Source organism: Triticum urartu, chromosome 7, assembly GCF_003073215.2.
Source record: "Triticum urartu cultivar G1812 chromosome 7, Tu2.1, whole genome shotgun sequence".
Classification (NCBI taxonomy): Eukaryota; Viridiplantae; Streptophyta; class Magnoliopsida; order Poales; family Poaceae; genus Triticum; species Triticum urartu.
In genome coordinates this window covers 110877656-110894464 of record NC_053028.1, presented here as the reverse complement: position 1 = coordinate 110894464, position 16809 = coordinate 110877656, and the positions used below count along the sequence as shown (strand labels likewise).

The window sequence follows — 16809 nt, the reverse complement described above, 5'->3', positions numbered from 1 at the left end:
TAGTTTACCTATCTCTCGTTTTGCCAGCCGGTTGTGGCATCTTTTATTTGGCTCTGTGTGAGCTTTTTTTCCTTCTTTGGAGACTTTTTAGATCTTATTGGAACATTTTTATTTGTTTAATAAGAGGGTCGTATGCATTATTTTGATGCAAAGGCCAGGGAGTCTCCCTTTTCCAAAAAAACTTTATAGTAGGAAGCTGTAACACTCCCGTATTTTTCTGTGGAAAATGGCACGTACGCGCGCGCGCCTGAAACCAGAAAATGGAGTACTAGCTAATTATCTGTGAGAGCATACATACTTTGATCCTTCCATGCAAGGCTTGATGACACCTCACACCCAGGCCCATACCGGGCACATGTGCAGAGTGTTCAACTGCACAGAGCCCCCAGATGAGCAGGGGCCTCAATTTTTATGTGATACTAGTACTAATGACTACTTCTATGACTAATTAAGGCATTGAGCAATATACAGTACTCGTTGGAAACCTGCACCGTATTAACTCCACATAAATCTGACGCACGCCTCCTCCTATTCTCTTTCTTTTTCTCCTATCTTCCAGCGACCAGCACAAGGTCAGAAGGCCAAATCTCTTCCTCTTCCAATTACAATTGCACCATGGCAGTTCCCCTGGATTATTTCTTTCGCAGTTTCTCCAAATTAAATATGTTATTGCAATGAGTAGGTACTCCATCCTCAATCCACCATCAATTTATTTGGTGTTTTCTTCTCGATCCATCATGTCTCCTATGATTTTTCAAATTCCATTGCTTCTTGCTGCATATGCTACTTCAATGCATCAACTCGAGTTGGAGGCCAGACCGAAGAGCTTGGCCACCGATTCATCAACAGGAGCAAGAGGAACAGACCCTAAACCAGACTACCATAGAGACACACCTTGTCACCGGTCACCCCATTGTCTCTTGTTCCCTAATAATTTGTTTGCAATGCATGGTAAGTTTCTAGCGAATGAACCACTTGATCTCAAGAAGGTGCTGTTGATAAGTTTTTAGTGAAACAATCAAATAATATTTTGTAGAAGATTGCTTATGAATAACTAATGAAAGACCACCATGTCGCAAGCATGGTAAACAACCCAAACTAGATGAAAACTAATGAAAGGTTATGTATTAAAGAATGCTAGAAGGATGACATGTTTTGATAACTCTTTCTGATAAATCTAGTTCTTCAGACAATTTCATTACCAACATGATATATATCTTCTACTCCGTGGCATTTTATTTTTGTAATTGACAATTGTTATATGAAGGTCCTAATTTTTTATTTTGCACCGGGCCTCCATTTGCTCGGGTACGGCCTTGCTCACACATCTTATAATTAAGGTGATCTTTTCTTCTGTCCAAACTAATACTCCATAACGTGATTCTCCCTCCAAGAAAGACATGATACCCTCGTGGTCGTCCATTCAAAAAATGATATTGTTCATAATTAACTCTATCATGTAGACTAATGCTCAATGATACTTTTCATAATTAACGTTATTCTCACGTCCAAAAAATGACACTCTTCTTAATTAACATGATCCTTCTGTTCAAAGAATGTTACTCTCCATAACTAACATGAAACAAACAAACATATGAAACCAAACCAAATCACGACATATCATCAAAGACTCCCCTTTAATAGTAGAGAAGACTAGTCAAAATATATCAGGGGACACCTGCGTACATTCCATTGAAGTATTTTTCTTTGGCAAAGATACAGCGCAACATAGATGCGTAACACCATCAATGTGATACACCGGGAATGGGACACTTTGATAGACCAAGGATGTTGTACTACAACATGTTTTGCTCCGGTGTGACATCATTTCCTACTCTCCCAAAACCATCAAAGAATCACGTGAAGTCAGGTAGGCGGCAACAATGACATCTATGTCGAAAAGATGTACAACAACTCCAACTTGTAGATCTTTCACATGTTTCTTTCCCCTTGCAAATTTCTCCTGGAAATAAACTCGAAGACACATATTTTAGGGTTGCCTTGCCACATTACTATGTCATCAAAACTGAAAATAGCGAGTCAGTTTGCTTCGATGTCTGCATTACAAACACACAGACCATGGAAAGAAAATACACGTGGCAGCCAGCCTCAATTTTTTTAAATATAAACAAAATATGTTAAAAATGAAGACATATGTGCTTGCACAGGGAAGTGTGCGAGTGGATGCGATGATTTTCTCTAACTCATCGTCATCTCCTCGCGCCAGTGGCTTGTTGCATCTGACCACCTCGATTGTGGCCGTGCACTCTGACCTGTCATGAGTGCTTGCCACCATATTTTCCTCTGCGCCTTCACCTCCCCTCTCAAGCTCTGCCCACAAGACATGTCCATGCCCAGCTAGCTGCAGAGCAAGCTGTCACGGCAGGGGCCCTTGCCAGAATACATTTATTAACCAAGAAAGAGCTAGGTGACCCTTGCCCTAAACGTATGTCTTCTGATAAAAGGTAACCCTTGCCTTCCATATATACATCATTGGCTATGTTCTGTAAGGAACATCTCATAAAATCGATTGCTGATAAATAGTTTCACCAACCACACCTTATATGGCATACAACTCATATACATGTCTATATATACATGCAACCATCGGGGTGAGTTGTTCTCTTTATGCTTCACGAGTCACTGAGTTTCACCACATAACACATTTTCCCATTACACCCTCTAATATCAACAATGCAAGACAGAAGAAAGAGAAGATACTAGATTAGAGAGTGGCGACGGCGCGGACGGGCTCGCGCGCACCTGCTATCTGGCAAGGATGGAGCGACGACGCGTGGTGTATAGTATTAAATGTGGTCGTATGTACACAGCGTCGTTACGTATGGGCGCAAACGAGTTGGCGAAACGGTGATGTCAAACATAATCGGGGAGAATCGGTCCAGGACAGTAATGTGCCATCGGTACAGGTGCGTTATGACTGTTCATGTTAAAAGTTAGGTTTGTATTGATAAGCTAAATGTAGGTCCCACCACGCCTAGGTGGATTGTAGTTGACCGTTTGTGTAACTTTGGATCTAAATTGTGTTTCACTCGCGTAAATTATGATTAACTTTTTTAGTTGGCCATAATTATTGTGTTTCATAAAATCTATCGCACATCTAAATGCATAGCTGTTGGAATTTGTTTTGTCTTTGAGATTCGCGCGTACAAGTTTTTCTTCCCACTTCACGCACGCTCACGCCGCTGCTGCCGTCGCCTATCCCGCGGCCCATTTTTCAAATGGATTTTGCGTAGTGGCCTGTTGTTTCGGGGAGTATCTCATCTTTTTTAAAGGGGCGATAAGAGGGTGGGTGTAATTGAAAATACCTTTTTTTAGTTTTGCTTTTATTTTATGTGTTATTTAGAAATATATATCACGCAGGAGTATATGCTCATGTCTATCAAGCATACAGTTGTACATACTGTTGCAAGAACTTTGTTTTTTAGTTTATTTTAAAGTTCTAAACAAAGGAGCTTTCCTACAGAATAAATCGCAGCTGCGCTCTCCTACAGAAATTTAAGCAAACAGTATAAGTTTTCTGATGTGATTCGCTATGCATAAGCCGAATAGCAATTAGTACATGCTTATTTTTAGGCTGCAAGACCAGCTGCACCATTTTCTGGCTGGCGAGCTCCATACAGGGAGCGAGCAAGCAGCGAACATAAAAATGCAACATTGGAAGATGGAGTGGTTTAATCAATGATCAATTGGTCCGTTGTCTCTGACGACCCGTCGGTGTAGGATGGTGATTGGGTCGGTGGAGAACGTTATCGGTGTGTTTCGATTTACCGGCAAGAGACCATGAATGCATTTACCAGCTTAACTGTTACTAGCGGGTGGTACTATAGGAACGGCTGGTCACACACGTTTGTTCGCCTCCTCTAGGGCGACCGGAGGATGTCGCCTTTGGATTACACATTCGTTATAAATTTGAAGCTACATTGCACGTTGCTCCACGTATTCTTCCTATATGGCTATACTTCTTGCGGATAGAGAAACTGTAGTGTTTCTTTTTGCGGGATAAACTTCCGATCTATTCATCTTCAATCATGGCAGTACAACGAACATTAGAAATAATAAAAATTATATCCAGATCCGTAGACCACCTAGCGACGACTACAAGCACTGAAGCGAGCCGAAGGCGCGCCGCTGTCACCGCCCCTCCCTCGCCGGAGTCGGGCAAACTTTGTTGTAGTAGACAGTCAGGAAGTCGTCGTGCTAAAGTCCCATAGAACCAATGCACCAGAACAGCAACCGCCGCCAATGAAGAGTGTAGATAAGAAGGATCCAACCTGAAGACACATGAACAAAGACGAACGACGAACAAATCCGAACAAAGACTGTAGTGTTTCTTGCTTGAGAGCAAAGGAAGGCAGATAGAGAATCGCTCGTTTGTACAAGTTTTCTGGTTTGATCCAGAGTGTTTCTTCCTCGTGTCGCCTATTCTCAAGCTAAGCTTGCATTTCCTTTTTTGTTTCCTTTTTCTTGCATTGTTGCTATTAAAGGATGTTAGAGAATTTTGTTTTGTGGTGAAACTTCATGGCCCCGCAAAGCATGAAGGGACCACTCGCCCTTAGGTTGCGTATACATATATGTATATGAGTTATAAGACAAATAAGGTGGTTGGTGATACTATTTATTACCGGTCCATTTCTTAGATTTTTTTTCCCGCAACCTAATCAATGCTTTATATATGGAGGGCAAATGATGCCTTTTCTTTGAAGCTTAGTCTAGGCTTATGCTCATTGTTTCGAATTTGAAAACCTACTCACCTAGTTCTCCCACTGTTGCCGAGAGAGGTTGCACTGCAATTGGGCATGGGCGCATTTATGGCAGAGCTTGAGAACCGAGGTGAAGATGCAGAGGAATATGGCAGAAATCACATATTTGACCTGAGGTCCAAATCAAATCACAAACTGACCTCGTTCCGAAAAAATTTCACTCTGCTGACCCTTTCGTGTGGCGCCCGACAGCTGGGCGCCACACACTACTATGCAGCGCCTCTCTCTTGGGCGTCGCACCTCGTGCCAGCATGGCAGCCCTGGTCCAGTTACGGCCCCACAGACAGCACTGCAGCGCCTCAGACTTAGGCGCCACACTTGTAATGTGCAGCGCCTAGCTCTTGGGCGCTGCACAGTGAGTTAAAGCGCATCGGCCCAGCCCGGCCAGGCAGTTCTTCCCCCTCTCCGCTCTCTGGACAGAGAGCAGCGGCGGCGCCCCCATCCAAACCCCCCCCCCCACATCCCTCTCAGATCTGAAGATTTGATCTGTGGATTCGATCTCCAATCCATCCTACTAGGTAAACTCCTCCGTTCCCTTTCTTTTCCTCCATAAATTTGTTGCCATTTTAGAGATTTGTCCAAGATTTGATGGAACCCTTGATTTGCTTGATTTAGGATGTGTAGTCATAGTGGTAGTACCGTAGTGTTGTTGCTTAGTTCACAATATATAGTTCTTGTTAGTGAAACCCTAGATTGTTTTGTTTATATATATATGTGTGTGTGTGTATATATATATGAGATGCCTATTTATATAGATAGCAATGAAATGTTGAGTTTTGTAGAGATATATGATCTGTTTTTTTAGATATATATTAGATGTTGATTTTATTTGAAATATTAGATGTTGAGTTTATTTGAACACATATGACATATTCATTGTGTGAGAAGGAGATGTTGAGATTCTTGTAATTGAACACATATTAGATGTTTAGTGTATACCGATATTTGAGATGAAGATGAACTCATATATGTTTATTGTTTGAACTTTGTAAGGATGGTTTGGCTTCTCGACGATGTCTACGACACGAAACACCGGGCCTACATGATGCGCGAGAAGGAGATGGTAATAACGAGTAATCTAAATATTTTGCCTTAAGTTGAAATTTACATGCCCTGAGATTTGTCATTACTTGTTTTTTGTAGAAGCTTGAACCTTTGAAGATTCGGTATCACGGGGTCTCTGGTCCTGCCATGCCTTACGATGAGCGGTACACACCGTACATCAAGCAGGCAGGACTACTCCCGTGGATTCAGTTGGTCAGCCGGTCCACGCCGAATCTGAACGCTCCACTGGTGTCCGCTCTTGCTGATCGGTGGAGGCCGGAGACGCATAGTTTCCATCTTCGGACTGGGGAGATGACCGTGACGCTTGAGGATGTCTCGTTGATCACCGGTCTTGCTATCGACGGGATGCCTCTCTGTATGAGCACCGATTCTGATGGGTGGCGCGAGCAGATGATTGCTCTTATCGGTATGGCTCCTACCGAGGCTGAGGCTGATGTAGAGGAGGGAGAAGAGAAGAAGAAGAAGGAAAGGAAAGCAGTCGGAGCTGCTTTCACGTGGATTCAAACTCACTTTGCGACGTGCCCTCCGAATGCCACTGATGACGTGATCCAGACACATGCTCGTGTCTACATGTGGTATGTTGTGTCGAGGACTTTGTTTCCTGACTCCACTGGCAAGAACGCTCCATGGATGTGGTTGAAGGCGTTGACCGTCTTCGATAGCAAATGGAGCTGGGGTTTAGCGACTCTTGCCTACATGTACCGACAGGTAGTTGGTCTGTTTTGTGATCAACTCATTTCTTCATTAGCAATGCAAGCTTGCTGTCAAGTTAACATTGTTTTTCTTTCATATGCAGCTGGACAATGCGTGTTGCAGGATCACAGATAGTGCAGGCATTGGTGGTAATATACTTCTACTTTCTGTATGGAGCTGGGAGCGTCTGCCTGTTGGACGCCCGAAGAGCGTCAGGTTTAATCCTTGGTATGAAGATGAAGATGACGAATTACGGTGCCCCACTTGGGCTTACAAGTGGGATGTGGTTTCTGAGATGACGAACGATGTCAATCTCATGTACCAGAAGTACGTTGCCAAGTTGGACACGATTACGCCTGAGCAGGTAACGAGGTCATTACTTCAGTCATTTCTCATGTTTGCCTGAAAAAAATTCACCAATTTTGCATTGTTGCCCTATTTCATAGGTGGAATGGCAGCCATATGGCGCCGATGACAGACTTGGGTACACCCCGGAGTTTACCATCAACCTGATGTGCTTGCGGGATAGGGATCTCTGGCATATGCGGTGCCCACTGATATGCAACTGGGCTGTTGAGTTTCATTTGCCACATCGCGTGTGTCGTCAGTTTGGTCTGTTCCAGCCTCACCCGCCGGAATGGGTGGATACGGACAAAGCACTTCATAGGTAAGACAGCATGAACCGTATTGACTAAGCATCGTCACTCCTTGATTTTGCTAATGTTTGGTTTTGTACCATGCAGGTTGGACAGGAGAAGGCAGTGGAAGATAAAGGATTGGGACAAGCATCATGCTTCGTATGTTACCCGCTTCCAGCTTTGTGTGGAGGAAGCTCGTAGCAGTGCACGCGCCAAGCTTCGTGAGCATAGTCCACTTGCTTTTGATAACTACATACGATGGCTTCTTGAAAATACTTGAGTTGAGATATGCCCGCCGGCATATAATGAGGATATTCTTGAAGAACCCGTAAACTTTGAGGATCTATCAAAGGGGAAGTACAACAGAGATGTTAGGGTAGGGCACGGAGTCCCTGCTGTTCCGGTGATTAACTATGTGGTAAAGTGTTTCTTCTTTACTTTCCCGTTGGCCGTATTACACATGTTTGAATGGCTAACGTGTTCATTCTTTCTCATCCGCAGCGCACCGAGATCAAGAAAGTAGCTGATGAGAGCCAGTCTATTCTGGAGGAAACACCGGTTGGAAAAGGCAATGATGATGGTCCACTACGAGCATTCCTTAAGGTACAAATCGCATTCACTATGAGAGGTAGTCTATGTTGCGGAGTTTCATATCTTCCACTCTTGTTCATATCTTCCACATTCCTAACACGGGCTGCATTTAACAAGTGCGAGCATGGGAGATGAAGCAACGATGGCCTCATGCAGCTGCAATCACATCGTGTTAGGGAGACCTTGAAAGTGCGGCCTCCGTGTTGGTGGCCATCGTTTGTGGTTCCTCCAGGCTCTTTCACCTCATACTTCCACTCGTTGTCGTCATATAGTACAGCTTCTTGGGAGTCTGCCTTTCGTGATTGAAAGTCCAACCATTCTTCAACCTTTGGTGGGAAATAGTACTTGTGCTTATCCTTGTTCTCACCAGCAATCTGCTTATCCGTCTTCATTGAATACTTCAAAAAGTATCCATTCATCTTGTCAAATGTGTATTGAACTATTGCCATCACGGGTAATGCACGTACACCCTTGAGCACCTTATTGAAGCATTCTGCCATATTGCTTGTCATTTGACCGTACCTCCGGCCATCTTCATCAAAAGCACGTGCCCACATATTCCTTTCGACAATGTTCTTACTGAGAAATTCATGACCACCGGGGTCAAGTTTCTTGTGTCTGAGAAATGCATTGAACAATGTGGCAAACCGCTTGTTGGTGAAAGCGAGACAACAATCTTGAAGATCATCGGCCAACTCCTTGATACCACATGCCCTATAGAAGTTTGCACAAAAGTGCCTCATGCACCATCGATGGTGCAACTTTCTATGTCCGGGAATGTCAACCACCACCGCATTGAGAATTCCTGGATGGCGATCCGATATTACACAAATTTCCCTTTCAGCCGGTAATACCCTTGTTCTCAATTGACGCAAGAACCACTCCCAGTTATCATTGTTCTCCACCTCAACCAAAGCGAAAGCCAAAGGCAACACCCGGTTATTGGCATCACTTGCTATTGCAACCAATAAAGTGCCCTTGTATTGTCCGGTCAAGAACGTGCCATCAACGGCGATGACGGGCCGACAATGCTCAAAAGCCCTCATGCATTGCTCAAAGGCCCAAAATGCACGGCCAAATACTCGGACAGTCCTCCCGTTGTGAATCAATGTTTGGTGCCCATGAGGCTCAACCACGTGAACCATGCCTGGGTTTGTGGTGGCCATAGCTAACAACAACCTAGGGAGTCGGTTGTATGCTTCCTCCCAATTGCCATACAACATCTTGAATGCGGCTTGCTTTGCCTTCCATGCCTTGCCGTACTTCACCTTGTAATGAAAGATGGCTTTCACAAGGTCAATGACACTCTTGATGCTCATTGTTGGAAGTGTGGATATTTGGTTGGAAAGCCTATAAGCGATGAACTCGGATGTGAGTTGTCTGTGTTGTTGGTACACAAGCTTGCCATCCGCATTCTTGTGTCGGCACATGTGATTTGGTAGACAACTCACTATGCGCCAAGTGGGACCTCCTTTCCATGGCCTTGCACGCACAATCCATGGACAACTTGGCACTTCACATTTGACCGTGTAACGCACATTAACGTCCAAGTTGGCCACTTTATGTGGACGATAATGCGTAACCGAGTAGTTGTCGAGCCACATCTTCAATTCCAAGAAGGATTGAAACTCACAATCGGGATATATCCCGTTCTTGCCGTCTTCCAAATCACGGTGAGAACTTGGCCTAGCTCCAAGAGATATGCATTTGCCACCATCCACAACGGCTTCATCCGCGAGACTAAGATCCTTGAACAATGGTGTCTTGTGATCCCGCCCGAATACCTTCTTGAATGCTTGGGCCTCCTTCGGTGTGAACCCCTCCTCATCAACTTCTTCATCGGGACCATCGTCATCCGAGTCCGATGCATATGCACGGGAAAAAGGGATGGATTGGTCCATTGTCTCTTGCACATGATATTGGTCGAGATCACCCACATTGTTGTCATGGAGATCAACTTCGTTGTCATCCTCCTTGTACTCATCATTCTCCTCTTCAAAACCTTCATTTTGGTTGTTTGGAGTCGGGCTCAATGTTGACCAATCTTGTTGCGTGAAAGGAGGTTCACTCATTTGATCTTGGTTCATGGGTGGTGGAGTGCTAGCAACCAACTGGGAGGGGTTCCGGTTCAAGTCCAAATTCAAAGTAGACTCAACCTTCTTGGAGGCAAATAACTCAAGAGCCTTGTCTAGAGATTCGGCAACCGTCTCCTTGTATGCAACCCAACGTTGCTCGGAGTTCACACGCATTGTCTTCCAACGGATGTGCATTCCAAAACCAACATTATGCCTTCCCTCGAACTCAACAACGTCACTTGGGTCCATCCAATTCAAATCCTTCCTCACTTGGTCCAAGAGCTCTGCATAGCTTGGACTACTCTCAAACACCATGTCAAGCTCATCCGGGTCCGGCTCAACGTTGCCTTTCAAAAAGGCCTCTTTATCCACATGATGAACATAAACACATGTTCTCCCCATCCCTACAATAATAAAAAAAACACATATATCAAGTAAGTACTTAACAAAAAATATTTGCACAAAATACATATGCCATAACATATATATGAATTAATAACCCTAACCCCCACTTAACAATAACCACAATCCTAACCATAGCATAACCCTAACACCAACATCAAACACACATAACTCTAACCCTAGCATACTATGAAAGCCTAACCAACCCAAATTAGCAAAGAAACATAACATGATTCAATACAAATTTGCAAATCCAAGCCAAAACTAGGATTTCCCCAAAGTAGCAATATTTGAGCAAATGTGACAATTCCTATGGATGAAAACGAGGGGATCGAAGGAGATTACCTTAAGGGAGGGGTTGGCTTCGAAATCCACGGTCAAATACATCGGATTTGCAAGATTTGAGAAGGATTTGAGAGGGGGGAGAGGGGAAGAGAGGAGGGGCGCAAGGCTAAGGGTTTTTGTGGGGTGGGGTGTGTGGGGTGGGGGTGGGATGGGAGAGAGGGTGGGGCCAGCCTAAGTGGAACACAGACTGTGCAGCGCCCAAGAGCTAGGCGCTGCACATTACAAGTGTGGCGCCTAAGTCTGAGGCGCTGCAATGCTGTCTGTGGGGCCGCAACTGGACCAGGGCTGCCACGCTGGCACGAGGTGCGACGCCCAAGAGAGAGGCGCTGCATAGTAGTGTGTGGCGCCCAGCTTTCGGGCGCCACACGAAAGGGTCGGCAGAGTGAAATTTTTTCAGAACGAGGTCAATTTGTGATTTGATTTGGACCTCAGGTCAAATATATGATTTCTGCCGAGGAATATATGGTGGCGAACACGCCCGACACTTTGGCAGGTTAGAGTGCGTGGCCACGGTTAAGAGCAAGTATAATAAGGTGATGTAAGCGGACTTCAAGGATTTAAATATTAAATTATTGTTGAGTTGAAAGTGAGAGAAGAGCAGAGAGAAGATAAGTGGGATGTAGACTTAAGAGGGTGTTTGTTTCCAGGGACTTATTGGTCTATGGACTTAAATAAGTCCCTATAAGTCTCATCTAAACCAAACAGGAGGGACTTATAGGGATTTAAAGTGGGCGTTTGGGACTTATGAAATAAGACTCTCAAGAAGGGACTTATAGTTGTAATATGGTCTTATAGAGACTTATAAGTCCCGGAAACCAAACAGGTAGGGACTTTTTAGGGACTTGGAACTTATATGTTGAGACTAAAAAAAGTCCTAGGAGTTATGAAACAAATAGGGCCTTACAGTCAGCTGTAGCACGAGCTCCAAGAAGTTTTGTGAGAGTAGATGGTGGGCTATATGTTGACAAAGTAGTACTTTTTTATAGTCAACTATTATACGTGTTGGCTTCTACGTTGGCTATAAATGACATGGCAATTTGTTATAACGAGCAACCGGCTATATTATTAACCATGCTCTAAGGTGGTTGGACGCAACATGTGCAAACTAGGTGTCCAGGTTGTTGCTTAAAGTTGCCAACTTATAAATTAGGTGTAAAAAATTTCACGACTATTCACTGCCCTAACATCCTTAGACAGTCGACTCCATCAATGTACAAATTATGTACCTGAGAGCATCTCCAACAGGCGCGGAAAAGTTTTACGCCCTAAAATAGTTTTAGTGCGCCACTGTAGCATTTTTAGCGCGCTGGACCCAACATTGGTTTAACAGATGCCAAAAAACGCGCACCTAAAAAAACATGCAGTGCAAATTGTGAAGCGCGCGCAATCCGGCGCCCCAAATTTTCATCTTCTGATAGCGCTTTTTAGTGTGTGCCCAAACCTTTTAGAGACATTTACATCTATGCCCCTAATTTGCTCCCACTCTCAGATTTACCCCTAATTTCAAAGCCTGCTCAAATTTGCCCCTCCGCCGTTAGGTGCACTTACAGAAATACCCTTCTGTGCCGTTATCGTCCGGTCAAAGCAGGTCAAAGGGCTTTGACCGTCCTGAAAAAAATAGCAAAAAAATCTAAAAAATCTGAAAATTTGTGGGATCAAAGATACTCAGGTTTGCAAGGTGCGTGAAAAGTTTCGTGTTGTTTGTACATTCCAGGAGCTCGTGTCAGAGGAAAAACAATAAATATGTAAGCCTGTGAACAGTAAATTCAAAAAATAGCAAGAAAATTAAAAAAATATGAATTTTTTTGGCATCAAAGAGGCGCGAGTCTGCAAGCTGCGTGCAAATTTTTGTTGTGTTTGGACATTGGAGGGGCTTGTGGAGAAAAAAACAAAATTTTGCTCGGGAAAAAACTTGGGAAAAATGACTATTTTCTTTTTTCTTGCTAGAGCTCCTCGCATGTCATTTGATCACAAAAACTTGCAAGCACCTTGTGCACCCAAGCCACTTTGATGCCAAAAAAATCATATTTTTTTAAATTTTCTTGCTATTTTATTTTAAATTTATTGTTCATGAGTGTGCAGATTAACTGTTTTTTCTCGCCACGAGCTCCTGGAATGTCCAAATAGCACGAAAATTTGCACACACCTTGGGCACATGAGTATCTTCGATCTCACAAAAATTTAGATTTTTTAGATTTTTTTGCTATTTTTTCAGGACGCTCAAAGCTGTTTGACCGGACGGTAACAGCGCAGAAAGGCATTTCTATAAGGGCACCTAACGGCGGAGGAGCAAATTTGAGCAGGCTTTCGAATTAGGGGTATATCTGATTGGGTGGTTCGAGTTAGGGACAGAAATGCAAATGGCCCAACCTTTTATGCGCGTGCATTATTGTACAGTTTTTGTCGGAGCTGTCCGGCGTCAAAAAAACCCGAATTTTAGCGTGCGAAGCAGTTTTTGTGCTTCTGTTGGAGATGCTCTGAACATATAAGTATGCACCAGAATTATCCACCTAAACATACAACCATGCATCATCATGCATTTTAAAAGATTTAAATTATATTATGCTAGTATTTAACAAATATTATACAACTATTTAATAATCAAATCAAATATAGTAGATCTATGTGTTTTCAGCTTCATTCACCTATTAATCCAAAATATCCATGTGTTGCAAGCGATAGGAGTATAGGACTCATTGATCCCTATATTACTCGACAGTGCAAATTTTGTCGACCGGAACTTTTCTTCTTTGTCCACCACAATCGGAATTCTGAGGTGTACTACTCACCCTATACTGGGGTTCAAACCAACTCCTCGCTGACAGCCGCTGGCATGCTAGTATTTGAAGATTGCGTCGTCGTTGTACGGCCGGTTGACGACCCGACAGTGGTGGTGGTGTCGCTGTACTCCATGGTGGAAGCTGCGAAAGGCTGCAGGTACACAGCTACCGGCATCTTGGGCGGCAGCACCGGCATCCTGAACTTCCTTGACTGCAGCGCCTCGGCGGCCTGCCTGATCGCCGGCCTCATCTTGGGGTCGGGGTGCGCGGCCCACAGCCCGACGGCCACCACCCTCTCCACTTCCCACCGGTCGAACACGCCGCCAAGACGCTCGTCAGCGGCGTCGATGGCGGCGCCCCTGCCGTAGAGGTCCCACGCCCACTCCAGCAGTCGAAACACCTGGCCGTCCTTGGCACCGTCTCTCGGCGGCGCCATCGGCCGCCGCCCACACACGATCTCCAGCAGGGTGACGCCAAAGCTGTACATGTCGGACTCGGTGGATGCCTTGCCGGTGATGACGCACTCCGGGTCGAGGTAGCCCGGGGTGCCCGCCATGCCGGACATTGTCTGCAAGCTCATGCCGTGGTCGATGAGCCGCGATAGGCCAAAATCGCCTAGCTTGGTGTTGAAGGACTCATCCAGCATGATGTTGCTCGGCTTAATGTCACCGTGGACAACGCATTGATCCCATTCTTGGTGAAGGTACAGCACGGCTGACGCCAACCCAAGAATTATCTGGTATCTGATAATAACAAAAGTAAGGGCACAATCAAGTAGAATCAGATTTATTCCAAGCACTCCGACTCAATTTAATACTTCCTCCGTAAACTAATATAAAAGCGTTTAGAATACTAAAATAGTGATCCAAACGCTCTTATATTAATTTATAGAGGGAGTATGATTTTGGCTCCGTGCATCTTTATTACGTAGAGGTTGGATATTGCTCATCATGCATTGTATGTGTATAATGCTACATTTTAAGTTAATAATAGCGTCCTAAAAAACTGATAGGAAGATTTTTCTAGTCTACTCTATAATAAGCGCGAGTCTAAAATTAGGGTCATTTCAGTCAAGATACGAAATCAAGTTAAGAATACGACTGACATGTAGCTCCAAGCAAAGCATGCATACCTAACTTGCCATGTCAGAACATCTTGTTTGCTGTAGAGGTACCCATCGAGGCTGCCGTTGTGCACGAGCTCGTAGACCAGCAGCAGCCGCCGGCGGCAATGGCACCAGCCGATGAGCTGCACAAGATCCCGGTGGCGCAGTCTGCTGATGATGGTGACCTCCGACCTGTACTCCTTCCTCCCCTCCGAGGACGCCCCTCGCGAGAACACCTTGATGGCGACGTCGCGGCCGCCGAGCTCTTTCATGTGACCGCGGTACACCGACCCGGAGCCGCCCTGCCCCAGCTTCCCTTCCTCCGCGAAGTTCCTCGTCGCCGCCGCCAGGTTGGCGTACGGGATGGGCCGCGGTCCCGCGCTGGAACCGAACTCATCGTCGTCGATGTCGAGGGAGTCTGGAGTCATGTCGCCGGCGAGCATGTCCTTGTCGTCTGGCTGCCTGTTTCTCCTGCTTGCACGCCGGAGCAGCACCGCGACGGCGACCCCGAGCAGGAGCACCAGGAAGGCTGCGGCGGCAACCCCGGCACTGAGTTTGGTTGACCAGGTAGACGGGGGAGCCGTGCCGTTCCTTGTCGGGAGCGTGGACTGGAAGGAGCACGAGAGCACCGTGTGATTGCTGCCGAACGCTGCGCCGGTGGCCGCCGAGAAGCCTATGGAGACCTGGTCTGGCAGCAAGCTTCGCAAGTCGATGGTGGCGGACAGTTTGTAAGTGGTGCCACCGACGCTGAGGAAGACGTCCAGCCTCGTCGTGGCGCTGTCGTACTTCACCGTCGAAGACATCACGCCGGCGTCGACGAGGCTGGTGTCTGGCAAGATCCTGAAGTTGCCGCGTGAGTCGATGTTGTTCACGTCTATGCCGATGTGCCGGCTGCTGGGGTCCCACGGGTCACGGTGGGTGTCGAACTCGACGGCGACGAAGCGGGCGCTGCCGGATGCGTTCGTCAGGTTCGCCGTCTCGTCGAAGAGCCCAAGGCAGCCCTCGTAGGACTCCTGCGGCATTTCGGGCATGTACGGCGCGATGAAGAACGCCATGCCGTGCCCAGGGGGGGCTCTCCGGCCATCCAGAGGCAGAGACTGGATGGTGAAGTTGAAGGTGGCGGTGAAGCTGGCCACCTCGCCCGTGGCGCCCTCCCAGAGCTGCACCGCCGGCTTGTACAGAGCGCGGCCCCTTGCTCGACAGCCGGCAAAGTTCTTGTCGCCGAGGAGGTCAATCCTGCCGTCGATGATCTTCGCGTCATCCTCCGCCCTGAAATCGCCGGAGCTGAAGTAGACGTGGTCGAACGAGACTGCGGTCGCATGGCGGACGTGTACACAGAGGAGGAGCCAGAAGCACGAGCACAGCCTCAGCGCAGCCATTGCTGTGGTTCTGAGCTCTGATGAGGATTGAAACTGGCAGACCACAATAGCAGCGCCCGTGCTAGCATGCCCTCTTTCTAGTCGTGCGAGGGAAAAACCTTGAGCAGCCATTAACGTACGTTTTCCAAACTAGATGCTAATCTGACATGGAAGTCTGCGCCACTGTAAGCGACATCTCAGGACCAGGAGAAGAAATATGTGCGTGCACGAAACGTTCAAGGACAGTGGCGAGTGGACTAGCGTGCGTCCAATATCCTTCGTCGCGTCGACTAGACCGGCTGGCCGGCTTCATCTTAGCAAGTTTCTACTGGGAGTCAGCTCTGGTCTTTGTTGTTAGGCCAGCCCATGTCGCCGAGTACATTCTGAAAGCACGCGAGGCGACCACGACGACAGTCGACAGCGCGCGTTGGCGTGATCCCGACCAAGTTCTTTATGCCGAGATGCACCGCGCTGCGATGGCAGCCAACGCATTTCTAGCCGGAACAGGACGTCCATTCGACACTAGCAACGCACGCCAACACTTGGCTTGATTTGGATGGCCACAGGGGCGTTTCGTTCAAGTTGTTTTACATTATTTATTTACTTTGAGCTAAAGATCAAACACTTTAGCTGTACGTAAGTCGCTTGAATTTTAAATTTAGGCACGTCAAATTTCTGAGCGTTGGTTCTTTTGTCAAGATTTGTGCTTGGCCTTTTTTATGGGGCGTGCTAGGCGCCATCCAGCTGTTGGAAAACAACATCGGCCTCGCTAGCCATCTGATTTTTTTTCGAAAAAGGGACTCCTAACTATGTATACGACCATCTTATTAAACAAATAAATAGGTTACAACACGGTTTTAAAGTCTCCAAATGAAAATTAAAAAAAGGCTCACACGGAGCCAAAATGGCGAGAAGGACACCACAACCGGCTGGTAAAAAAGAGATAGATAAACTAATTGCCTATCCTATTACATGA

At 46.1% G+C, this 16809-nt stretch overlaps 2 protein-coding genes across 2 annotated transcripts; one reads left to right on the top strand and one right to left on the bottom strand.

The window, feature by feature from the left end:
* The first annotated feature begins 5719 nt into the window (after positions 1-5719).
* Positions 5720-7457, top strand: LOC125518500 (serine/threonine-protein phosphatase 7 long form homolog). Its single transcript, XM_048683324.1, has 5 exons — positions 5720-5844; positions 5925-6554; positions 6643-6903; positions 6986-7206; positions 7283-7457. The coding sequence occupies exons 1-5, from the start codon at positions 5776-5778 to the stop codon at positions 7455-7457; spliced, it is 1356 nt and encodes a 451-aa protein (XP_048539281.1). The 5' UTR covers positions 5720-5775.
* Positions 7458-13161: 5704 nt separating this feature from the next.
* On the bottom strand, positions 13162-15998 carry LOC125524687 (L-type lectin-domain containing receptor kinase IX.1-like). Its single transcript, XM_048689722.1, has 2 exons — positions 14503-15998; positions 13162-14113 (listed from the first exon to the last, which is right to left on the bottom strand). The coding sequence occupies exons 1-2, from the start codon at positions 15963-15965 to the stop codon at positions 13393-13395; spliced, it is 2184 nt and encodes a 727-aa protein (XP_048545679.1). The 5' UTR covers positions 15966-15998; the 3' UTR covers positions 13162-13392.
* Between the last annotated feature and the right edge of the window lie 811 nt (positions 15999-16809).

Bases quoted from the DNA above. Each gene is read 5' to 3' on its own strand.
- LOC125524687 (XM_048689722.1), bottom strand. From the start codon at position 15,965: ATGGCTGCTCAAGGTTTTTCCCTCGCACGACTAGAAAGAGGGCATGCT. The intron at 14,114-14,502 runs GTATGCATGCTT...TGTTATTATCAG, and splicing joins GTTCTGACATGGCAAGTTAG to ATACCAGATAATTCTTGGGT.
- LOC125518500 (XM_048683324.1), top strand. From the start codon at position 5,776: ATGGTTTGGCTTCTCGACGATGTCTACGACACGAAACACCGGGCCTAC. The intron at 5,845-5,924 runs GTAATAACGAGT...TGTTTTTTGTAG, and splicing joins TGATGCGCGAGAAGGAGATG to AAGCTTGAACCTTTGAAGAT. The intron at 7,207-7,282 runs GTAAGACAGCAT...TGTACCATGCAG, and splicing joins ACGGACAAAGCACTTCATAG to GTTGGACAGGAGAAGGCAGT.